Below are 26,054 nucleotides of genomic sequence, written 5' to 3'. Positions count from 1 at the left end.
TACTGATGATATTGATGAGTTAAATTTATATATTAATTAATTGATAATTAAATGAATAAACAAAATTTCAAGCATTTAATGCTTATATTTTATAAATTACTTTTAAAGGGTTATTCATTTGCACATATACGTGATCTTTCTTTTCACTTTTATGTATAAAATAAATTAATGTAATTTGGTGAGAATTTTCTTCTTTTACAGTTAAATATTGTATACTATGGGAATTGAATCTTTTAACTTCCAGTTTCATATTAAATCATCTTATCACCCAACTAAAGTAGAAATTGCAAGTTGGTGAGATTTTGCTTATTTTATTTATAGCTTCAAAAAAATAGTTAGAACGTTACCATATTTTTTAAAAACTTTAACAAACTACTAAAACATTAATACGTACATACTTGTGCTGTCAAATCGAATTAAATGCGTTACTTTTACTACATAAATATTAAATTTATTGACATAAATGCTTAACTTGAGGCCAAGAGAGGATGAAAATTAATTAAGTTGCTAAGAGCCTAAGACAGCTAATTTCTTCAGTTCTTTGATGATTTATATATGTGACCATTTGAAACTATTAACTAAACACGAGTCTTGGATTATGCTATTTTTTCTATAAGTGAAGCGATTAAAGTTTGAAATTAAAAAAGTGAAATAATTAATGCATCTCCTGAAATGTATTATAATGGTTACAACCCACCCTTTATTTTATCAACTTTAACATATACATTAAATTCAAAGTAGCATAAAAACAAAAAAATAATAGTAGTAGTAATAACAAGGTCATTAGCATAATAATATTTAATACTTCCTTTCTCATATAAGGTATTAATAACTCTCTTTTTTGAAAATTATTTATGAACTTTCCATTCTAGTCATTACTACATATATTATTTTAAAAAAAAGTTGATTACTGAAAATGATAAATTTGAATTAATTGCAACTTTATAAAACTATATATTAATTATTGATAATTAATTGGAACATGACAATATCTACATGATAATCAATAAATATCTCATAATATTTGTTTTTATGTAACCAAATAAATATATATTTTTAATAGAATTTATACAAACTCCAGACCTGTATTTATGGTGTTGATTGGAATAATGATATGCAATGAAATACCCTAAACATTACACACAGTCTAACCTCTAAATAGAATCAAGCAGTAGCACGCGGAAGCTACGCCCACGCGTCTGAAATCAATCGTTGGTTGGGCGGATATCTCGAACAAGTGTCGTCCTTGAGTCCCCAGCCCCTACCCTTTACACCTCACTATTTATAAACCAACCCACACACACTTTCATGTTGATCAGCAGCCATTAGGGTTTAATTAATTAAGTTGTCACCATCCAAAATCAAGATTATTAGCCAGTTATCGTGCCATCGTTAGAGTGTTGTTTGTAAGTTTTCTCTCTAATTATGTCGATTTTACTTTGAATTATGTGTTTCTAAATCGTCATTGCATAGGTTACATGTCGTTTTTAATATCAGTTGCTCCATCGATATCGGCCATAAATATTCGTCGTACTAGTTTTCTCATGAACATTAATTAATTTAAGGTGTTTTAAGTTTCTTTCGTATTTTTGTGGAAAAAACGACTTGCAATTATACTGTAATTATACTGATGTGACAAGTTATTGGGTACACGTTTAGCAAGTATTTTAGTGCTATCAATGGGATATTAATCATACTATTAGTTGCATTTATTTGTTTATACGATCTCAAAGACAAATGAAGGGAGAGGTCCAAGAATCTGAAAATGTAAATTAATTTATAACTTTTAGAGTTAGCTAAAGAAATGAAATTGTAAAATATTTTTTGGTTCTTCAAGAATATATGAGAGAAAAAGGTCAACTAGTATTGTTTTTAACTTTTTATTATTTTTGAATAGGATCCAAAAAGTCAAATTCGATTCCTTGAATTTTTAACCTTTTTTAGTCTTTTCATTCATGTGGGTGGTTTGAAAATTTGCAATCTTTTCAAAAGTTATTATTTTTTGGTACATTAAAATGGGGCCACCTTCACAGATGACAGCTAAACGGTCAACTTTTCTATTGTCAGAAACTTAGGGTTTTGAGAGTTGGAATTAAGGCAAGGGAGTAAGGGTTTTAGTTGTCTTGTACCCACCTCTTTGGGTAGCCTTTAATTTTTGTAGCTTTTGGTTGTTGTATATGAATTTAAGAGGCTAGATTTACATAGATAATACACAACACACCCACAAACACACGGACAAATATCCGTGTATGTGGTGATCAGTGGATGATATATAGATTGAATTTAAAGATCAAACCCATCTTGAAACAGTGATAAAGATTTGATTTTTGTTGGATTGTTTGGTTTTCTTGATGAGTTTTGGGGGGGTTTATAACTATGGTAGTGGTGAGGATTCAAGAATGGTGGTGGCTGATGGTTCTTATAACAATATGCCATTGCATAGGTCTCCCTATTCTCAACCACAACTCAAAGCTTCAACTATTTCTCAGCCTATTTATAACTCACAATCACTCTCTCTTGCTTTAGTATGCATTCCTCTAATTTTTATTTTTCTTCCAATAAATTTGTGATTTTTATGTTAAGGATTTTGCGGGTGTGATTATATTTGATAGTATATATGATTTCTGATGATTTGAACAGAAACCTAAGATGGAAGGACATGGAGATCATGTTGGTTTGATTGGTGAAAACTTTGAAGGAAATGTTGGAATGGTTCGAGCACTAGATGGATCTGAAATTAGTAGGTTCGGTGGAAGCGATAATGCAGATGGCGCATCCCGAGATGAGCAAGATATCCCAGCCGGACCGTCTTCAGGTTCTCGCCGTCGAATGAAATATCACCGGCATACTCCCTACCAAATTCAAGAACTCGAAGCGTAATCTTTTTAGTTAATCACTAGTTTTAGCTATTAATCTAAAGATTTTTTGTGTCTTGAGGTGGGAGCAGCCTCTTTATCCCCTGGATAAAGGAAAAGGCTTACTCCCGTCTTTAGCTTCTCCATACTCTATTAGTAGCTTTCATAAAAGTGGATAATTTATTTGATACATTTTTTTTTATGGAATGTTTATTTTGTTTGTGGTGATAGTTCTTTTAAAGAAAATCCTCACCCTGATGAGAAGGAAAGATTGGCACTTGGAAAGAAGCTTAATTTAGAAAACAAGCAAGTCAAGTTCTGGTTTCAGAACAGAAGAACACAACTGAAGGTAAATAATTAGCTAGGTTATAATCATTAATTTTAAGCACATCTTTAGCTATAACTGACATTGATTAATCACATCGGTTCAGACTCAAATTGAGCGTGTCGAAAATTCATATTTGAAGAAAGAAAACGACAAGTTACTATACCATAACATAGCAATGAAAGAAGCACTTCGGTCCCCAATTTGCAACAATTGTGGTGGGCAGGCAATGGTTGGAGATATTATAACAGATGACCACCATCTTAGATTCGAAAACGCCCGATTAAAAGATGAACTTAACCGCATATCCATCCTTGCTAATAAGTTTATGGGCAGGCCTTTATCATCCTATGGTGGTTCATTATCTCAGGGAATGGGGAGTTCTAACTTGGAACTTGGTGTTGGGAGAACCGGATATGGTTTAAACCCGACGGATGTAGGATTACCGATGGGGCTCAATTATAGCAACGGGCTGGGGAACGGTTTATCTTTAATGTCACCTTCAAGAGTGGGGATGATGGCGGCTGGTGGCGGTGGTGCGATGAATTTTCAGTATGATAAGAATATTCTTTTAGATCTTGCGATGGATGCAATGGGTGAATTTATGAAACTCTGGCAGAATAACAGCCCGCTGTGGATCGGAGACATAGAAGGCGGTGAAGTGCTCAATTTGGACGAGTATGTGAGGGATTTTCCGCTTTTACTCGGTATGAAACCGCAAGGTTATGTATCCGAGGCTTCGAGAGCCAGCAGGGTGGTGATGATCAATAGCTTGGCGCTTATAGATGCATTACTTGATGCTGTATGTTAATCTTTCATGATTATGGATTAATTTATCAAATTCTATGATATTGTTTATAGTACTCTATATCATTATATGTCATTTTATATGTTTGTGTAGCAACGGTGGAGAGATATGTTTCTTGGTATGGTCGGGAGCAGTAGCACGATGGATGTGATTACTTGTGGCACGGGCGATGGAAGGAATGGCGTTGTTCAACTTGTAAGCGCTTTCGAGTTATTATATTCTAAATTAAGTTTAAAGAAATTGAAAAGTACCCTTAAACGAGTTAAACTTTGATTTTATAGATGCAAGCCGAGATTCAGTTGGTATCGCCATTAGTACCGCCTCGTCAAGTGAGGTTTCTCCGGTTCTGCAGGCAACACGCTGAAGGTGTTTGGGCCGTTGTTGACGTGTCAATCGATTCGGGAAGAGAAGGCTTAATGTGTAGGAGACTTCCTTCTGGCTGTATCGTGCAAGATATGCCTAATGGGTGCTCAAAGGTATAACTACATCTTTATTAATCCGTACACACTTTTTTTCTAAGGTGTGAATGACTATTTATAAACGTTGCTTACATTACTAAACATAGATAAATACAAAAGTCATTAGCTACTTTCTTGATAAATGTTTGATATTTATAAGCAAGCAAAAGCATAATTAAACATGTTGATCAGTATGTTACACATGTCAGAAGTTGACATCTGTAGTTATAATAAAATAATAAATTATATACTTTGGTGTTTGTATAAATGTTATTTTTATAAGTTTTATCTAATTTTTTATTGTTTGTTTTTGATGTTATATGACTTGTATGCTGCACATCTTTCAAAATGGAAGCTGGGTTGTCACATGTCTGATTTATATTACCTTTTTACGTGGCGCATCCCAAATAATGTTTATATTAATATTCAGATAAGAGTTAACAGTTATATTATATATAAAATATTAAATCTGTGACCCCTTCGTACCTCACACTCCGTCTCTCATGTTGTTTATGAATCACGAGGCCATGTATATATATGAACTGCCTGGATGTGGTCTGTACTCTCGATGATCGGAACCAATTTGCTTTTCGAGAAGTTTAGTTTTGGTAATGATTAAGGGTAATTTTTAGTTTATAAAACTTTGTAAATGTTTAATCGGTTTTTATACAAAAGTTGCTAACTTTATAAATATTTGATCTGTTAATTATATTTGTAGCTATTAAAAGTTATTTTTTAAACAAGTCTTAGGCAATACAGCGTTAAACTATGCATTAATTTCTAATTTAACTTTCCTATATATATTATCTCTTGTTATTATTATTGTCATAGTTTTATTATATATAATATACATATAACTTAATATTTTTATTGTCATGATCAATTGCATGTTATTGATTAATATATATTTTATGATGACATATTTTGTTATATATACCATATACATATTCTGGTATTTATAATAATGAGGCTCGATTATTTGCTTGTTTTATAATGTGTTTTGGTTTAGGCCTTAACTCGGCTTAAGCTTACTTAAGTTTAACTTGATTCAAGTTCTTGCAAGCCGAGTAAATAAGGACACAAACAACTTTATACTTGTTCGACAATAACTCATTTAACGTGTTGATTCATTTATACAACTAGTTATCAAATTATATGTAGATGGTTCCATCCTTTTGTAACACATTCTAATGTTATATAATGAAAGTGCTCACATATATGTACATTAGAGGTCATAAATCATGTAATGGATAAACTGTTTGTTTTCAGGTGATATGGATCGAGCATACCGAGTATGAAGAAAATGCTGTTCACCAACATTACCGCCCACTACTTCGATCTGGATTGGGTTTCGGCGCCCAGAAATGGATTTCCACCCTGCAAAGGCATTCCGAGCTTATTACATCCATCATGTTACCGGATACAGCCACCGAAGATGGTCGAGGTAGTTTCATACTTTCATATAATCATATAACTTTGTTCATATATTTAATATTTTCTTTGCATACTTTATAAATTAAAATAGCAAAAAATTGTAACAGTTTTTCCTCTGGGAGGTAAAAGAAGTTTAACTAATCTTGCGCAACGCATGACGGCTAGCTTTTGTGAGGGGGTTTGTGGGACGGGCGGTTACAAATGGGAGATGATTGAAAATGCAGCCAAAGGGCCTAGGCTTTTAATCCGTAAGACTTTGAATAATCGTGGGGACCCATCGGGGGCGATTTTGAGTACTAGTATGTCTGTTTGGATGCCCATGTCACATCAGAGGTTGCTTGCTTTGTTGCTAAATGAAGAATTGAGGAGCCAGTGGGACTTTTTGTACTCTTGTAACGCAATGCAAAATGTGATTCGTCTCCCCAAAAGTCAAGAGCCCGGCAACCTCAACGCCATTTCTGTTCTTCGTCCCAGTGTGAGTATTACTTGTTTTTGGTAAAAATTAGAGATGGAAGAATTTGCGGTTGGTTAAAAGGTCATATCAATTAACTAAAGTAGTTAGTAAAAATAAAAAGATACGGTTATATATAAAATAAAAGGTTAATATCATAAAAAACTATCATACTTTTTTTTTATTTTTTAACTAAGTCACTTAAAGTATTGTTATAGTAATATAAAGTCTTTAAAAGAATATTTTGACTTTGAAAAGTCAAACTTGTAAACCAACTTGCATGTACTAACCATGGATGCTAATTCAAATGATCAGAACACAGGGATAATACTTCAGGACAGCGCAACAGATGTGACGGGATCGCTCATGGTACATGCCTCAGGGGATATGCAAGCAATGAATGTTGTGATGAGCGGTGGAGATTCGTCTAGTGTAGGGCTCCTGCCATCAGGGTTCGCCATAGTGCCTGACTGCATGGCTGAATCAGGTGTTAAACCGGGCGGCGAAGGTGGATCTCTGCTGACTGTTGGGTTCCAGATGCCGGTTAACGATCTCTTGTCATCAAGCCTCACCGTGGAGTCAATCAACTCAGTTGTTAATCTGATTACTCGGACGGTTAAAGGGATCAAAGATGTTGTTCAGTCTGACCAACAAGCTAAGGCAGAGCAGTACCTAGATTAAATCTTAATTTATATTTGTTTTGTTTTGTTTTTATTGGACAAGATGGTGTGCGTTTAATTTGCATGGGAGATTGAGGAGAGTACTGGGGTTGGGTTCGGTCTCATGAACTAGGAACTGAGTCAAGAACGAACCGCGATGAACACTTGTGGTTCGGGTATTGACTCAGTGGCCTGTGAGATGTACTTGCCTTTGTTAGCTTCTCTTGTTTCTTGGTTTTCTTGTGTGTTTGTATGCATGGAATTGGAAACTATTAAATCTAAAGTTGCTTTTATATCTTAATCTCTTGTTTTAACGAAAGTCTTGTTCTTGCGTGTGCAATACAAAAAATGGTTACGAGTTGTGTGGCCAGTTCCTTTAACAGGAACTTTAGAGCCATTTCTGACGGTAATATCGTTTAATGAATTATTGAAAATATAAGACGAGTTTGTTAGCATATCTGTCGAGTTTGTCATATGAAATGTAGCTCCCGTGTGCATATACCAGTTATTATTCGGAGGGTTCAACGACATGGTATACATGGCCTGGTCAATATCGATAGGGGATAGTTGAGTTCAGAACTGGCATAAAATGGTGAATATTGATGATGGCATAGATCCTAATATCACCCTACATAAGGTTGATTGGATGTGGGCTTGGCATTGGGGCTGTTGGAAACTGACAGGGGAAAGTGGCCCACGGCCCAATGGCACATTGATTAAATTGAGTTTCATTGCCTAGGGTGGCACAAATCGGGTTTTACCAATACCCGGTTTTAGGTATGAAACCAGGTTCGGTTATGGCTGGGTATTGAAAAATCGGGTATTGACAATTTTACCAACAAGTTAAACTAGAGATTGTTAAAAAAACATCTCTCTAATTTTGATGTCTTTAACCGTCAAATCTCCACCATCAAGAACATGCAATAATTTGTTACCCCGCAAGTTGTGAATACTTCAATTTAACATTTACAAATCCTTCACTACTGCTCGTTCAAGGTACAATTTTACACACTGTTTCCATGGTTGTACTCACGTTCTCTGAAAAGAGGCGCGCAATCTGCCGTGTTAAAAAGCAACTTTGGAATTTTGGATATCACACACTATTTCCACGGTGTACTCCAAGTTATATAAGTGCTCTCCAAGAAGAGGCGCGCAATCTGCCGTGTTAGAAAACGACTTTGGATATTACACGCTGTTTCCATGGTTGTATTTCAAGATACATAAGTGTTCTCTAAGAAGCTGTTTCCATGGTTGTATTTCAAGATACATAAGTGTTCTCTAAGAAGAGACGCACAATCTGCCGTATTAGAAAACGAATTCTCAAACTTCATCCTAGTTTTGACTTTTTGTATGCCTAAACCAATCTTTACAATGTAAACGGCTTCTTACATGTTTATGAAACCACTAAACAATCTAGAATCTTAATGTCACACCCTCATTATTTTCTAGTGTGTAACTTATCTTACAAACAAGCAAACAAACGCAAACAGTTGGATCCCACTCATAACAAGGTCAGGGGAGGTTAAGATGAGGCAAATCATCCCCCTATCTAATACTCCCCGGATATAGAGAGGCTGCACGCACTAAGACATCCGGCTCAAAAAAAAAACCCTTTTCTTTTACATATATAGTATAAAAATACAAAAACATAGCGTTACCTATTTCTCAACTCAAGTGCAAGGTTTCTAGCATGCTTTAAACACTGCAACCTTTTTGCAGAATCAGCATCTTCTGATAATGCCAATTTATATTTAAAAACATTTCTTTCAACCCTCCATTTTCATATGATTCTTGTAAATTCTTCTGCTCCAACCGTCGGTTGCTCACTGCTTCTTCCAATTTCATGGCCATCACGCTTGCTCGGTTTATACATGACAGCGGTAACTGTAACATAACATGCTCTCAAATTTCACCGACCAACGTAATTCAAGTTTCTAAATAGTAGTACTAAAAAAGTCAAACTTCGACTTTCTAGGTCAACCCTTTTCATCCAATTTAGTTGCGAGGCATATTTCAGTTATATAAATGGGTCAATTTCCTAATTCGAAACATTAACTGAAAGTGGCGCGGGTAGGGGTGCCGATTTCCGAAACGACATTAAAATGATAAGGTTTTGGGTTTGCATATCTACCCTTTCTAACAGGCCGTCTTTGGGTTGACCTATTTAATTAAACAAACCGTGTTTGGATTGACCTTATTAATCTTTTTAGTCAGGTCCAGCGGCATACCCAAATGGATGATATGGGGGGCAGCCACCTCCTTAAAAAAAATTAATGTTATTTATACCCAAAAATCCCGATCGCCCCCCATAAATTTTTGGTTTAAGTCCCCCGAATGGCCCAGATCGCCCCCCATGAAAAAATCTTGGGTCCGCCACTCTGCCAACCCGTTTAGTTAAACATGTCGACGCACTAACCCGTTTTATCCCTTTCTTTTACAACCCAACCCGATTAACACATTTACAACTTGGTTATCAGTTATCACTTGCAAACCTGTCTGACAAACTTAGATAAATGGATTAAACGGCTCGTGCTAGGGCTACACAATTTTAAGTGCGTAAGTGTTAGGGTTGATGATTTTGACAAATAAAAACTGGGTTGTGTTCGGGTTTTAACAATTCAACCCACAACTCGTCAACCCAATACGACTGACACCATGCCATACGGGTTAAAAGTTGCTCAAAATTCATTTTTTGTGCATACATCCGCTAAACCGCTTAATTCAAAAATATAGATAGTAATCAAGATTAAAACAATAAATATTTATAAAAAAAGTCAAAAGAGTCAACTGACCTGTGCCAGCTGTGCGACTTTAAACCCAAAGCTCCGTTCACAAACACCGGGTACAAGCTTATAAAGGTACACAATATCTTCAAACTCGCAACTCCCACCATTTGATGTCAGATATGAAACATGATACGACCCCACACAATTGGCCAACCTTTTGGTCAGCCCGACTATTTCTGGATAATGAGTGACAAACAGCACCATACATTTTTTTGCTCTAATAGATACTGTAACGTTGCATAAGCAATTGCAACCCCATCATGTGTGCTAGTGCCTCTACCGAGCTCATCAAGAATCACTAAAGATTGGCTCGTGCAAGAATTAAGAATACTAGAAACCTCACCCAATTCTTCTAGAAACGTGCTTCTTCCATGTTGAATGTTATCAGAAGCTCCCATTCGTGTGTAGATTCCATCTAGTACATGCAGTTTTGTTGATGATGCTGGTACAAATGAACCAACCTATATGCAAAAGAGAATGATAATTTAATTTTTTGGATAAATATCTACCACATAGTCGGGTATTTATATGTTTGGAATTGACCAAAAGGGAGGTAGTTTTGTGAAAAGGATTGTTGATTATTTAAAAAATAATAATAGATAAAAGAGTAATTACACAGATGGTCCATGTGGTTTGGCCCAAATAACATTTTTGGGTACTAAGGTTTAAAAGTAACAAGTTTGGGGCATGTTGTTTCAAATTTGTAACAATTTTGGGGTCTAAGACTAATTTCCATTAGCTTTTCTGTTAACGTTAGGTAAAATGACCAAGATACCCTTACAAATATACCTGTGCCATGATAGCAATGAGAGCCACTTGTCGTATATAACAACTCTTTCCGCCCATATTTGGTCCTGTAACAATCTGGCAATACTCACCATCTGCATGTAAACTTGTATCATTCGGTACAAAACTATCTTCTAACATATTCTCCAAAACCTGCACACGGTCGACCATGTGAGCATCATGCAAAAAACCACCATTAGCAATTTAGCATATTAAAAAAATACTTATATACCGGATGGCGCCCTGAGGATACGCATATCTGAACCGGTTCACTATCCTCAACAAAACCCGGGCGAACATAATCCTGAACAAGTATGAAAACACACAAGTTGAAACATCAAATATTTAGAGAAATTTCGAATCGTTTATGAGCAAACGGGGGCATACTTGTATTTGTTTGTTTTACTTTAACTAAGCAAATGATTGAGCACGAACAGTTAAACAAATGGAGCATTCTTGTTCTTGTTCGCTCATTAAGGAAATTAACTTGTTTATGTTCGTTTATTAAGAGTATAACCAAACAGTTCGCGAACGTAAATGAACAAGCATACACACATAAATATAAACAAACATAACTGAGCAAAAACCAATTAAAGGTAGGCGTGAATATCAATCCGCTGGGCTTAAATTTAATACAAGTAGACTAAATTGTAATGTGATATTTTAATTTCTTAAAACAAGAATAAAGTTTAATGGTCCTAAAATATTAAAAAGAAATATATAACCGAACAAACTTAAACAAACATAAACTAACTAATAGCAGAAGATATGCAATATGCATATATTTATGATAATTATCAGATTTGTAATCTGAATGTATGATAATCTTATCCTAAAATAGTTTATGTCAAGCTCTTGTATTTATATACATTACATGAATGAGAAGATCGATACATTGGAATAACAAATGACACTAAAGAACATAAGCGAATGTAAATGAACAAATATAAATGAATTTAACAAATGAGCGTTCACAAATATACATGAACAAACATACATGAACAAACAAGACATGTGTTCATGTTCATCCGTTTAAATAATTGGAACAAAAAGTTTTGTTCATGTTCGTTCGTTTATTAAATAAACGAACTTCTCACTGAAAGTTCGGCTCGTTTACACGCCTAATCCCAAACAGACCCAACCCGTTCAGCATGTGGTAAAAAAAATTTGCCCATTTTCACATGAACACATTTTGACCCAACTACTTTAGGAAGTCGTTAAACCTTTTTTCTTGCAAGAAGTGCAAGAGAATGCATGCAATCCAAGGCTGCTAGTGCTTGAACCATACTTTGAAACTCAGAATAATATTTACTGAACTCGTTTAAAAAGTCGTGCCACGCGGACCGACACACAACGAGAAGCTCCTCATTAGCCAATGACAGCTGGTCTAAAGCTACCAATACTTCCGGTGCATGATAGCGTATTGCCTTCTTAGTACTGTTAACTTTCACCCAATTTGAAGGAGCCTTTACATCTAATGGCAACTGCATTTAATACTATAACTCATGAGAAACACGTATTATACACACACACACACACAATTAGCAATGGTGTTATGAATAGCGATTTACAAGCTCTCCAAGCACAAGGTACAAATCCTCAAAGTTACCATTATTGTAATATTATAGATACTTTTTAATGTTATAACTTATAACATTATATAACTTTTAAAATATAATGTTTTACAAAATTCCAAATACACGTTATGACATGCTTATTTTTATCGACTTTTTGATACAAATCTTTTTCAAAACTAACCCAGGTACGAGCTCTCCAAGCACAAGGGTACAACTCCTCAAAGCTACTATTATTTTAATATTATAATTACTTTTGAACATATTTTGTTTTTCCCTTTAAACTTTTACAATATAATGTTTTATAACATTCCAAGTACACCGTATGACATAATTTTTTTATCTACGTTTTGGTGCAAACTTTATGCAAAACTGGCCCGGGTCAAATATAATATATTTTTAGTTTTTTCCACAGCGTAATGTTTTTTTAATCCAAAAATACCATTGCAACGTGCTTACTTCAACTTACATTTAAGTATATACTTTATTCAAAACCGAGCCGTTGTAACGCGGAGGAAGTGACTACTAGTTATAAAGCATTAACCACTGTAGGGGTATGGTACTAAACCCGGCTTACGACCTTAATTTATTATGTTTGGCTTATTTTATTATATGGACTAATACAATATTATTGGGCTGAGGGGGTTTTGTGGAGGTAACCCTAACTGGGCTAGGCCCATTAGGGTACCATGATGGTGACCATGAGGCTCTCTATATAAGGAGGTCTCCAACTCCTTATTAAGGAGGCAGGTTCTCAATAAGAGCCACCACCATATTTTTGTGTCTGTAAACAAGAGATCCTCGAGATTTCTTAGCAGTCGCCTCCACACCCCCAAAAAAGCCATTTGCAGATCTCAAGCAACCGGAGAAGAAGATCGAGACGTGGTCCGTTCATTTCGAAGACCGAGGAACATCGTCATGGATCAGGTCAGATTCATTTCATGTTTCTACATTGGCGCCATCCGTGGGACGGCAACGAGCTACCTTTCGATTTTCGTCTCGGGTCTCAGATCTCTCCCAAGAAAAATCCAGATCTGGAAGTTTACAGAAAGATGCTTCAAGATTTGTTCTATTAAAGCTCAAAAAGATCCATAGATCTAAAAGATGCTTCCAGATCTGTGCAAAAATGAAGCTCAAAAAGATCCATAGATCTAAAAGATGCTTCCAGATCTATGCAAAAATGAAGCTGAAAAAGATTTGTAGATCCAAAAAAGAAACTACCTGATTCGGATGATCAAGCCTCCGGATCTGTGATGGTTTTAAATTCTCTCCACTCCGAGCTTCAGATCTATCTAGATCTGGTTTACAGGTCTAAGATCTAGGTTACAGATCTGGATTTTAGGTTTAAAATTACAGATCTAACTCTCAATTCGTAGATCCAAAAATTACAAGACTTCCGCCGCCATGCACGCGCGCCCGCGGATCCTCACTCCGCAGCCATGCATGTGCTCCCGCGGAAACCAACATGTGGGTTGGAAGACGACTCCATGCCTTTGGCGCAGAAGACTCCTCCGCCATGCATGCGCGTTCGCAAAAACCCACCATGCGGGTCGAAAGACGACTCCAGGCCTTTGCTTTTGCGCAGAAGACTTCACCGCCATGCATGCGCGCCCGCGAGTCACTACTCCGCCACCATGCAAGGGCAATGTGGAGGATCAAGATTCTGCTACCGTGCATGCGCGCCACCGGAGATCAAGTCTCCGCTTCCATGCATGCGCAGTGCCGAAGATCAAGACTTCGCCACCATGCATGCGCGCCCACGAGTCACCACTCCGCCGCCATGCATGCGCATTACCAAGGATCAAGATTCCGCTGCCATGCATGCGCCAGCGGATCAACATTCCACCACCTATGAAAGATTCCAACGCCATGCATGTGCACTCAACTCCCGCCATGCATGCGCGCTCAACTCTCGGCATGCATGCGCGCCCGCGAGTCACGACTTCGCCGCCATGCATGTGCGAGCTTGATTTTGATTTTGCATACATGTTTCACACTTCCCTTTATTAATTTTGAGCAATATGGCAGCATTGTATTGACAAAATAAAAATAAAACGAAGTAAAACATACATGCGCGAGCTTCAAGCTCAGATGCGTTAACGAGTTTTAACTCTAAAACGTCAGGGCCTTAGCCCAATAATATGAGCCTTAGCTCAAATTACTCATAGCATCCATCCTACGCATTGCGCAGCTAGACCATAAAAATACCTAAGCACAACTAAGGCAAAACACATGCCAAAGCATAGTTGTTAAGGTCTCAAGTCGGGGCCGCGCATGGGATTATAATGGATATAGGCAGAGTAACACATACTGACACGTAAAGGCAAAAAAACTCATTCATAATTCCCTATAATAAATGCACGAAAACGTCGCGCAAAAGAGGAATAATGAAAGGCCAAGGCACGTGTCAGCATATTCAGAATATCTCAAAATAATTTGAAATATGACAACTGTTAAGGATTAAGTAAAAATAATTTCCTTACAACCTTGTTCAAGTTTCAATGTATAAGCATATCTTATATTCAACAAGCATCACGCATGCGCCACCGCGATTCAGTACATCACCACCACGCATGCGCCACCGCGGTTCAGTACATCGCCACCACGCATGCGCCACCGCGGTTCAGTACATCGCCACCACGCATGCGCCACCGCGGTTCAATACATTTCCACCATACACGCGCACAGTCGCGAATTAACATTCCGTCAACATTCATGCGCGCCACGACAAGTGAACCTCGCCACCGCGTAATGTCATTGCGCCACCACGCGTACACGCCACCGCGGGCAACCATCTGGCCGCCATGATGCATGCCACCATGCATAAGTTTCACCGCTATAAAGCAGCAGCGCACCATCATGCATGCGCGCTGGCGCCGGGCACACGAAAGGTCTGACACAACGTCTCCATCTCTGATGCATGTCAACACCAACCAACCACATGCATTGACGATTCGTTTTAACCAAAGGGATGGAATTTCGCGCAATGCGCGTACAAGAAAAGAAAAAGAAAAAACAAGCCCTATTAAAAAAAGCAAACTATTAAGTCTAATATCTATCTTACCTCGCTCGCGCGAGACAAGACACACAGTAGACTGGGGGGCTTGAAGGGGTATGCACCCGCCTTAACATCGAGCGGGGCGGGTCAACCCACAAGATATAGACGAGGCTTGAAATCAGAATGTCATGAAGACACAGCCAAAACCTATGCGCGTGGCGCATATCACATGCTCACATATCACATATGCTCACGCATCATATACGCTCATGCATATCACATACGCTCACGCATATCACATACGCTCACGCATATCACATACGCTCACGCATCACATATGCTCACGCATATCACATATGCTCACGCATATCACATGCTCACGCATCGCATATGCTCACGCGTATCACATCTGCGCATGAAACATCTGCGCGTGGCGCATATCACATCTGCGCGTGAGAATGAAGAGGACCTTGCGCATCCCCGGGATAGGCGCATAAAGGCCGCGCGTAAGCGACACAACAAATGAGAATAGTCTAATCCAAATCAGGATAAGGACAACCGTGATTGTACTCATCAGACAACCTTCCAGAAGGTATCTTTTAAGGAATAAAGGATGTGCTGATATTGACAGCTGCCACTGAAGGGTGGACAACTCAGCAAAGCCCATGTGCCACCACGTGATGGCACATGGGTCGGGTGAAATACCTTGGTCAGAGAATAATCAATGAAAAAGCACCAGGTGTCCTAAGTACACGTGGCGCGAAGCAATAGGAGGCCAAAAAGGCCCTAATTGGGTCTGAGCCCAATCATTGGAAACCCTAATACTATAAATACCACACCACCTCCACAGTTGGAGGCAGGCAAGAAAATATATTCTAAGTCCTTTACTCATTTTCACAACACACCGCCATCATACTTGCGGATCACCACTACGCAATCACGTCACAAAAGAACACCGCGCCACATGCGTGGGCGCCGTCGCGGAACAACACCGCGTCATTATGGATGGGCGCCTCCAAAAATTTGGTTTCTTACATCCGCACCGCTGTTCAAGTGGGAAGACGACTCCATACCTTGGTTTTATGCAAGACTCCACTGCCGTGCACACGCGCCCGCGAGTCATCACTCCGTCGCCATGCATGCGCCCGCGGACCAACACTCCGCCGCCATGCATGCGCACTCACGGATCACCACTCCGACGTCATAGCAAGTGCGTTGCGGACGAACTCTCCCGGCCATGCATGCGCCGCATCGGAGGAACACCCCGACGCCATGCATGCACAGTGCTGAAGGTCAAGACCTCCGCCGTGCATGCGCACGCAACCCTCCGCCGTGCATGCGCGCTCAACTCTCCGCCGTGCATGCGCGCTCAACTTTCAGCCGCCATGCATACGCGACCTTGGATCACCACTCCGCCTCCATGCATGCGCGCACCGCAGATCAACACTCCGATTGGACTAACACTGATCACTAAAGAACGCATACATCTTTGCAACGCAACTTTTTAAAATCGACAAACTGGGGCAGAAGTCTTATTCTGCTCCGACACGCATGTCAGTAGTGCAACATAAGCATTGTCAGTATCATCACATGTTACATGACAACGAAGTTTTGATGGAGGAATTAATTTCCAAATTTTCAAAACAGCCCCCTCAACTCTTGAGTCATATTTATTATGATAACAAAATAAGGGTTTAAGCTGTTGACATTTACCCCCCTCTACAAGTATAACAAGGAAACCTTCCTCGATCTGAAACAATTCTCGAGTCAGAGGCACGGAACACTCGTGTCGGAAGCATGGAATTCTCATGGCAAAGCGAAAACAATCCTCGCGGCCAAATCCCAGAACGCTAACAATAGCACATGCTTGGTTACAAATTCCTCAAGTAAGTGAATTACTTCACAAGTTTTTACAAAACCTCAAGCTTTTTGCCTATATTGATTTTGGTTTAACAATCAAAATAAAACAAAACGAAAAGTATGAGTATATAAGATTTGCATGAAATGGCACAAAAATTGTGCTTATTTTAATGCAGAACACACGGCTACGCGCCGAATACATAGGTTTGGGAATCCTTACAAACCCACACAGCTATGCACTGAATACTAGGTTGGGCTCACCTCATAATTCGCCTAAGGATGGAAGACGTCCTAATCATAGGGTGGGAATCCTCATAAACCCATATGGCTACGCGCCATACTTAAAGGTTGGGAATCCTCATAAATCCATACGGCTACACGCCATACTTAAAGGTTGGGAATCCTCATAAACCCAAACGGCCACGCGCCAATGTAGGTTGGGCACACCTCATAATTTGCCCGAGGACGGGAATCTTGTAATACATCCACTTTTAGTTTATATATTTTTGCAGGTTCGGCTACGAGCCGCACAAGCACCTATGACATTATTATTATTATCTGGCCGTTTGTGCCTCCATTATTATTTTGAAGACAAGCCGGGATAGTCATCCTGCGTAGAAGAGGCCCTTGTGGGCCAGTCATTATCATCATATTATAGCTAAAAAGCCGCAACTCGCGCATGCTTCATTATTTTATAGCTCGTAAGTCGCCTCGCACGCAAGCTTCATTATTTTATAGCTCGTAAGTCGCCTCGCGCGCAAGCTTCATTATTTTTATAGCTCGTAAGCTGCCTCGCGCGCAAGTTGCATTACATTATTATCGAGATGCGCACTCTATCTTTTATCAGGCCCCGCGCCACTATTGTTATGATGCGTGCTATATCTTATTCATGCCAGTGCACCATCATTATCATAAGGATCACAACATGTCACCATCATGAAGAAAACCTCTCAAAACTCAAAGACAATAAAAACAAAGCCAAAGAAAGGGGAAAAACCGCCTCATATCCTAACACACCTTATGAAGTCCAGCGCTCCACCTAAACGCTTGCACGCCTAGGAGCAACACTGGACTTGGGGGGCTTGTAGGGGTATGGTACTAAACCCGGCTTACGACCTTAATTTATTATGTTTGGCTTATTTTATTATATGGACTAATACAATATTATTGGGCTGAGGGGGTTTTGTGGAGGTAACCCTAACTGGGCTAGGCCCATTAGGGTACCATGATGGTGGCCATGAGGCTCTCTATATAAGGAGGTCTCCACCTCCTTATTAAGGAGGCAGGTTCTCAATAAGAGCCACCACCATATTTTTGTGTCTGTAAACAAGAGATCCTCGAGATTTCTTAGCAGTCGCCTCCACACCCCCAAAAAAGCCATTTGCAGATCTCAAGCAACCGGATAAGAAGATCGAGACGTGGTCCGTTCATTTCGAAGACCGAGGAACATCGTCATGGATCAGGTCAGATTCATTTCATGTTTCTACAACCACAAATTATTGACTCCTAAATAATTGGATAATCCAAATGTTGAAAACTATTATAGGCAAATCTAAGCACCCGTTAATTACCTCAAATCAAGTGGGTTGTTCCTGACACGCTCATGAACTCCAGCTTTGGTTTTCTCAATTGTTTACGATATAAATCAATTAATAAATCTAATTTTTCCTTTGCTTGCTTCACTTTCGTCCTTTCTGTACCAATCTGCTCATTATTAAATTAAAATTAAGAATAATTGTATATGTCACATTTTAAATAATTAAAAATTAAGAAACCTCTTCGAATCGTCCATCTGAAACAACAAACAAATTGGAAAGATCACGTTGTTCAGCAGCTTCCTTATTCAAAGCTGACAGCAGCCTTGCCGCAATTGAGATTATGCTGGATGATGATGCTGTCAAAATCAACCTTTTCAGCAATGAAGAATGAGTTGACTTTTCTTGTATGTTGTCAATGTTATCCTCCTTATCAACTTGAAGCTGCTGAAGTTGTTTCCCAGACACTAATATAGCTTGTATGACCGCTATGAACTGTCACCAAACACTAAATTAGATAATATTTCAAGTCAATTTCGACTTTAACGTGTGTGATAGGTTCAGTACCTCTGATGCTGTGGCTGTTCGATGGAATATTCTAGTGATTCCACGTTGGATGTCTGGCAACTTTCCTAAATTAGTGAGAACTGAAGTAAGCAATTGATGGAGTTTGGGGGTAGAAGTGTTGGGAGAAGTCATTGATTCAAGAATCTCAGAAATAGCATCAAGACGGGCATTAATCATGTTTCTGTCACGTAAAGGATGACTCACCTGGATCATTAGGTAATTCTCAATTGCCAACAATGGAATGCATAAACAGTAGCCACAGAAAAGTAAGAAAATGGTAGAAATTTGTTGTTTATTCATCTATCTGGAATTTAAAATAAAAATATGAACAAAGGTGTAGGTAAACGGTTAATATTTAAAAGAACATATGAACAAATTAGTTAGATACTTCTTTTATGTACATAGCATACACATTTGTATTTAAACAGTACAAGATTTTAAAAATATGAACTGTTGATTAAAAAATTACACAATTTAGGTTTGTTCTTTTTGTTCTTACAATAACTTAGTGTTCTGTAATGATAAAAAATTAGCTAACGAGAAAACAAGTCAAATGGGTCAAAAAAAAGGCCTCTAGTGTATTTTTAATGCATATGTTTAAATAATTTTATTCAAGAAGCTAACTCATTCTTCAAAGAGAACAGTTTTCGTAATCATATTTGACACAAACTATTTACTAAAAGTTCTCAAAACACGTTCCCGCCTCTAAAAATTGAAGTAAGAGAGATTAAAGCATACCCAGTGCCTGAGAAGCCTTGAGCCACATGTCGTAAGTGTGTGATTCATACACTCGAACAAGGAACCAGATTCAGAACCATTCGTGTTGTTCTTCAGAACCTAAATGTGGTTAAACCATTAAGCAAATTCTAACACAAGATTTTATTTAGTTACACTACTAATCTTTAAGGCACTGCAGATATGAAATTATGGCAAACCTCTAATTGTTGCATAGCATTGGCCGAAAGATTCATCTCCACATTATTAGAAAAAGGGCGAAAAGAATCACTCAACCACAAAATCCTTTCCAAACCATATTGTTTCAAATGATTGATGGTCAACGCCAATGCCTGAACAACCAAATTAGGCATACCCATAACCGCCTGTATAAGTAAAATGAAAAAGAAAACAGATGAATATAACTAAATGATTATTACTTCTTATCTTTAAAATAGTTTGAACGAAAAGAAGCATATTTACCAACAGATTTTTACTTTTTCCATTTAACTCCATAGATTTTCCTTGAGGAGTATCATTTAAAAGGTCATCATGCATTTTATCATAAGCTGACAATACTTCAGCCAGTGCACCACCATCTTTGTAGCGGTCCCGGGACGCGTGTTCCACCCGCACATTTGAAGCAGGTCCACCGTACGCCATTAGAAACTACACATGAAACAGAGTCCCTTATATTAGAAGAAAGAATTAATTACACGGATGGTCCCTGTGGCATGCACTGAATTTGGCTTTGGTCCACAAGTTTGAAATTTACACCTTTTGACCAATAGTTTGCTCAAACGTAACACACTTAGTCCCTAAAAGGATAGAGGTTAACTTTTTCTATTGCTTTCTTAAAAATGACCAAATGCCCTTTAAGACTAAAATAAAATGCTAAGTGGGTGGTGGGGTCGCCGGACTTAGGTTGCCGGAGAAACAAATTGGCCGGAATTGGATGATGAAGATTTTTTTTTTTTTCAAAGGGTATCCTGGCCATTTTTAATTAGTTAGTTAACTTCCATCCATTTTAGGAAGCAAGCATGTTACGAATGAACAAATTATTGGTCACAAAGGTGAAATTTTCAGACTTGGGATCAAAACTAAAATCAGCACACACCACACATAAGACTATCTGTGCAATTAATTCTAGAAGTAATTAAGTAAACAAAAAATATAATATAAAAAGCGAAGATATTTAATATATTAACAGAAATGGTGTTATTGATGGAGTGTATAGCATAATCATCAGTTATAACAGTGCATCCATACAAGCAAAGACCAAGTGATGTAACCCTTGAAAAAGATCAAATTATGTGTTTTGATAGTGATCATGCAATAATCGAATAATAATAACTACCTTCTCTGTTAGCTTAGATAAGGGATCACCAACCAACAATTCAGCAGGAGACAAACTCAACATCTTCGCTTCAAGCCCGGTTCTCAAAACATTATCATCAAACTCCCCATAAACAACATCTCCAGTCGAAATTTCAACCGCCACAATCCCAATTTTCACATCAATCCCACTTTCACCAACACTCTCATCATCAACAACACAAACCAAATAATTATTACAATTCCCACACCCTTCTTCTCCCCCACCCAAATCCTCAGCAGCTTCAATCGTAGCCTTCGTATACAAAGCCGACAACCCCCGACAAAACGGGCCCAATTTGTTAGCACCGTGCGCCTTAATCGTTGCGGTTTCGGTTTGCTTCACAACACCCACTTTATACCCCGCATTCACCAGCCGCCTCACGTGGACATTTAATCGAACAGTTGGTATGCTAGCTGTTAAAAAGTTATGATCCATGTGTGCGTAAATTCCTAAAACTCTAGCAGCATTTTCGGCGTCTTGACCGAAGAATCGGAACTTGTAACCGACTTCGATCATTAAGAGGATATCTTTGTATTTGGATTTAAGCTCCACTACCTGCTGCTCTAATGGGGTGTATTTAGGGTTTGATGAAATGTTATTACTTGAAGTGGAATTGGAATTGGAATTGATTATCTCTGTGTCTTGATTACAAGGTTCTAGAAGCTTGTTTAGAAACTTTTGGTGAAGAGTGGGATTAGGGTTTTGAGATGATTCTGGATGGGAGGGTAATTTGGGGATTTTGGGGGGTTTTTTGATTGGGGAAATGAGTTGGGAGGTACGGCGGCGTTTGAGTGGTGAGAAAGTGACGGTGGCGGGGATTTTGGGAGATTTTGACGACGGCGGTGGTGGCGGTGATGATGGAGGTGAAGTTGACGGTGTGGAGGATGAGGGTTTGGGTTTAGGAGCGAAGAAACGGGAAATGACTTGTTGCTTTTGCTTTCCCATTGCGGTGGTGGTGCGACGGCGGTGGCGGTGGCGGTGGTTTAGATGGATATGGAGTGAGGCGGTTAAACTTACGCATATGTATTGGCGCGCTTTTTTTTCTTCTTTTGGAACGGAGGATTATTTTAGGATATCATAACGGTACCAAAAAATCTCGATCCTGAAAATCATGAATTTTTTGTAACGGTATTAGCATTGAAATATTCGATTCGGTACCAGTGTTTAAGGTAAATGAGAAATACTGGTATCGTACCGACACCGAAACTCAAAACTTTAGTACCGGTACCAATACCAAATTTGCTCATCCCTAATTTATTTTAGGGACAAAAGAGAACCTTATTCGAGTGGGGTCTAGCCAATGCGATTCAAGAACCTTTCGGCCTTTAATTTAACTGGATCGATATTTGGCTCTTACTTTTTGCTGATACTATATAAGTATATTACTTCCATGATGGGTGCATTTGTCTATTATATAGTGGGGTTAACGTTAATATTATCTTATTTGTAACTTTGAAACGAAAAGTGTGTCAAGTATATCTCAGAAGTATATTGTATTATGAAAATTAGTATTAGGAGTGTAGTATAATCATTAAGGTAGCATGTAACACGTAAATAAGGTTGTATGGACAGATTTTTCAACTTGGTTTCGAGTTTTATTATAATCTATTGAGAATAACCCTAAAGGAAATCCTTAGATCATGGGCACGGGTTTAAAGTCAACTGTTAAATCAAAAACTTAAAAGAACATGAACATGGTATCGGGTTTGGCTATGAACTTGGATCGTGATACCATAGAATACTTCAAAATGATCCTAGGTGGGTACAGTTTGATGATGAAGCTCAAAGGCCCCTCCTTGTGAGACTTGATTATTAACCAGGTTTCTTATCGTTCTGGAGCTAAAACCGAGAAAGTTATGAAAGATTGAAAGAGGAGTACGTGAGAGTGTTGAGTCAGCCGAAAAAATGGTAAGTGGTGCCGAAGCTAATGAGTTCATGCGTTCATGCCATTTTATTATAGTTGGCTTGGTACCAAAAATCATTTAAGCACATCGATACAGAAGACAATTTATGTTTGTTGTCTATATACAAATTCACAACACGAGTTAGAAAGCATGCATTAATATTCGAGATCATGAGATGAATGAGTCATGTCATGTTAGATAACGTATATGTAACTTGCCAGTACAAGCTTTTAGATTTTGTTTTAACTTTTTGTTTTTTGTTTTTTTTTTTTTTTTTTTTTGCATTTATTTTATGTAACTTTTTTAGTTTAAACATTATTTTATTTCTTTTCATTGCTTTCAATTAATAAAACCACCAACAAAATAACGTTACATATTTAGTTATTTGAATAAATTGATTTAACATTTTTACCTATTATCTATATAGTATAATTAAAAAGTTTGATGCCATAAATGATTTTTTAATAGTTTGTTACTTTTTTTTTATTTATGTAATTTATTTTGATATATAAAAAATTGTAACACATTGGTGGGTTGGTTGTTGCTAATTTTGCTAATGCTTGGGAAGTTGTAACAACTTTTATAAGTTGAAGTCTCATAAGCCAAATTTCTTTGTCCTTTTTTTTTTGAGGGTTTCTTTCTTTGAATAGATGTTTCTTTTCTTTTTAGTTTTTTTTTAATTATTTTATTTGTGTTTTTTTGTTAAATATGTTAATATAAATAAGAGACTTGGTATCGCAAGTATCCCGTTAGGCCACCTAGCGATAACTTATTGGTGCAAGATGTTTTTTTTTTAGTTCAAGTACCGTAACAAAAGCGATGAAAGCCGACCGAATTCTCGTAGACTTATCGTGGTTTGTTTTGTTTTTGTTTTTTTTTTGTTTCAGCATCGTAACAAACGTAACGAAAACCAACCAAGTGCCGATTTTGTCTCCTTTTTTTGTTTTTATTTTCAGTATCGTAACGAACGGGAAGGAAACTGGCCAAATTTGCGTAGACTCACCGCCTCAACGCCCAGGATCGACAACGGTCCGGTTTTACCAATGCTCAAGTTTTACCAATCGACATTACCTCGTTGGCCCACCTCAGATTTTATAATTTTTGTGTTTTATTTTTTCTTTTAGTTTTGGTACAATATAGCAGATAATCGAAACCGACCAAAGTCGTGTCAACTTAGCACATCAATGCTTGAAACCGAAAACGCTTGGGTTTTACCATCGTCCGGGTTTAACAACCTGCCATGGCGCAACGCGCCGATAAAACACTAGTTAATTCTATAATTTATTACACGTTTAGATCGAACCTATTTGGCATAAAATTCAACCAGGTGGTATACCAAGGCTGGTTGTTATGGAGGGGTTTTAAAGCCTAAGTTTCAGTGTCACGTCACGTTAAAGTGTTAACCCTTTAACATCATGTCATCGTGGTTTAAAGCCTCACGCCTGTAGAATTTGGGCTCCCCCATGTGTTGAAGCTTTCCTTTGCCGCACGGTAATGCCTTGAAGCCCCTCCCTTACCGCCCCAACGCGGGGTGTCGGGATTTAAAGCCATGCCGCATCAATTTTTGAAGCTCCTTTTCTCGCCCACAACAAATGGTCTAAAGAAAGAACCCTTTTGCTTAAACAAAATCAAATTTCTTCAATATTACAATATAGGTGTATGGTAATGTTATATTACACTACAACTTACGATAAATGTGTAAAAAGCAACGGTAAAAGCAAACATAAAACATTATAGCAACGTATGCATTGGACAAACGTTACGGGAAGTTCATCTTTCTTGTAGATGAATTAAAACACGATCAGATTGCTCGTGATTTTACGATGTCGAAGCTCATTTCACTTGGGTCTTTGGCTTGCAACTCGACTTGGATTCCATCGAGTTCTCTTTTGAATCTATCTTTAGAGCTTGCATACACCATCTTTGCTCTCACCTTTGATGTATCAGGTGCCCTGCTTAACTTTTAAACATTATACTATGTATTTAAATACGAAATAATTTACATAAAAGTGAAGTTAATTACTCATTTTTCGATCGTTTGTATAAATTACCAAGCAATGAAGAAGATCTTGCTTTTTTGGCAATTTTCATCGGTTGTAAAATCAAAATCAAAGACAGCATAACGACATTCATTGATAGGAAGAGAGCTTGTGAAATCCTCATAACTCGCATTGGGACTTCCAACCTTCTCAACAATCACTTGTTGCTCTTCGATCTTGAAAATGATAAATCGGTGGTTCCTCTTTGCTTTTAGCTCCAAGAACTTCAACTTACACTCATCATCCACAGCCATTCCAGATGCGGCATTCGCCTAACAAACATATCATCATAACAATAACAAACCAAACCAAACCTAACTGAAATAAACCATAAAACAAGATTGTTCACAACAATAACAAAATAAGAACTTAATTTATTTTACATTTCACATTCATAAATCAATAGTCTCTTGATACCACAAAATCAAAAACGTTGCATGTGTGAAAGGATCATGCGAAAATAAACACAAAACATGAATGATTAACGTAAAAGAATGAATGTTTTTTAACAGGAAAGAGATGAATTATACCATGGTTGGAGGTATGATGGAGAAATAGATTGATAAGAAAACTGCAAAAAGGAGAAAGAGAAAGAAAAGAAAGTATGGGGAAGAGATGCTTGGAAATTGAAGTTTTAGTGAAAAAACAGGAAAGAAATTTGCGGTGAAAATGAAGGTTTTCAGCTTCTTTTGCCTTACCACCAATCCACTTTTATTCCCATGGACAAATATTTTGCCTTTTTCGAAAGTTTAAAAAATAAACTTAGATACCTTCTACGTAACAGGCATCAAAATATTTAGAAACTAGTCAAATAAGTTTAATCAAGATTTTTATATATGATGACTACAATTTAACACCCATACTCACATGTGAATACATGTATTATCCAGAGAATACCTAATATAAGCACGTGATCTGTAATG

At 37.8% G+C, this 26,054-nt stretch overlaps 2 protein-coding genes and 1 pseudogene across 3 annotated transcripts; 1 reads left to right on the top strand and 2 right to left on the bottom strand.

Moving 5' to 3' along the window:
* The first annotated feature begins 2,296 nt into the window (after positions 1 to 2,296).
* LOC143615503 (homeobox-leucine zipper protein HDG1-like) lies at positions 2,297 to 7,528 on the top strand. The gene is made up of 9 exons (XM_077088614.1): positions 2,297 to 2,525; positions 2,641 to 2,876; positions 3,087 to 3,204; positions 3,287 to 3,982; positions 4,082 to 4,183; positions 4,270 to 4,464; positions 5,716 to 5,890; positions 5,988 to 6,355; positions 6,620 to 7,528. Exons 1-9 carry the CDS (start codon positions 2,352 to 2,354, stop codon positions 7,010 to 7,012), a joined length of 2,457 nt encoding a protein of 818 aa, XP_076944729.1. The 5' UTR covers positions 2,297 to 2,351; the 3' UTR covers positions 7,013 to 7,528.
* Positions 7,529 to 8,568: 1,040 nt separating this feature from the next.
* Positions 8,569 to 22,164, bottom strand: LOC143616340 (DNA mismatch repair protein MSH3-like; annotated as a pseudogene). Its single transcript, XR_013150646.1, has 12 exons — positions 21,168 to 22,164; positions 20,294 to 20,479; positions 20,032 to 20,196; positions 19,835 to 19,933; positions 19,097 to 19,300; positions 18,770 to 19,024; positions 18,555 to 18,698; positions 11,786 to 12,046; positions 10,795 to 10,866; positions 10,566 to 10,715; positions 9,783 to 10,237; positions 8,569 to 8,874 (listed from the first exon to the last, which is right to left on the bottom strand). The product of XR_013150646.1 is annotated as a DNA mismatch repair protein MSH3-like (transcript).
* Positions 22,165 to 24,893: 2,729 nt separating this feature from the next.
* On the bottom strand, positions 24,894 to 25,521 carry LOC143615491 (actin-depolymerizing factor 7-like). The gene is made up of 2 exons (XM_077088606.1): positions 25,144 to 25,521; positions 24,894 to 25,044 (listed from the first exon to the last, which is right to left on the bottom strand). Exons 1-2 carry the CDS (start codon positions 25,383 to 25,385, stop codon positions 24,894 to 24,896), a joined length of 393 nt encoding a protein of 130 aa, XP_076944721.1. The 5' UTR covers positions 25,386 to 25,521.
* Positions 25,522 to 26,054: the final 533 nt, after the last annotated feature.

Source organism: Bidens hawaiensis, unplaced genomic scaffold (assembly GCF_021521415.1).
Source record: "Bidens hawaiensis isolate Kalapana, Puna unplaced genomic scaffold, B.hawaiensis_p1.1 tig00002306_1, whole genome shotgun sequence".
Classification (NCBI taxonomy): Eukaryota; Viridiplantae; Streptophyta; class Magnoliopsida; order Asterales; family Asteraceae; genus Bidens; species Bidens hawaiensis.
This window is presented reverse-complemented; position numbering and strand designations above follow the sequence as displayed.

Bases quoted from the DNA above. Each gene is read 5' to 3' on its own strand.
- LOC143615503 (XM_077088614.1), top strand. From the start codon at position 2,352: ATGAGTTTTGGGGGGGTTTATAACTATGGTAGTGGTGAGGATTCAAGA. The intron at 2,526-2,640 runs GTATGCATTCCT...TGATTTGAACAG, and splicing joins AATCACTCTCTCTTGCTTTA to AAACCTAAGATGGAAGGACA. The intron at 4,465-5,715 runs GTATAACTACAT...GTTTGTTTTCAG, and splicing joins TGCCTAATGGGTGCTCAAAG to GTGATATGGATCGAGCATAC.
- LOC143615491 (XM_077088606.1), bottom strand. From the start codon at position 25,385: ATGGCTGTGGATGATGAGTGTAAGTTGAAGTTCTTGGAGCTAAAAGCA. The intron at 25,045-25,143 runs GTAATTTATACA...AAAGTTAAGCAG, and splicing joins AAGATCTTCTTCATTGCTTG to GGCACCTGATACATCAAAGG.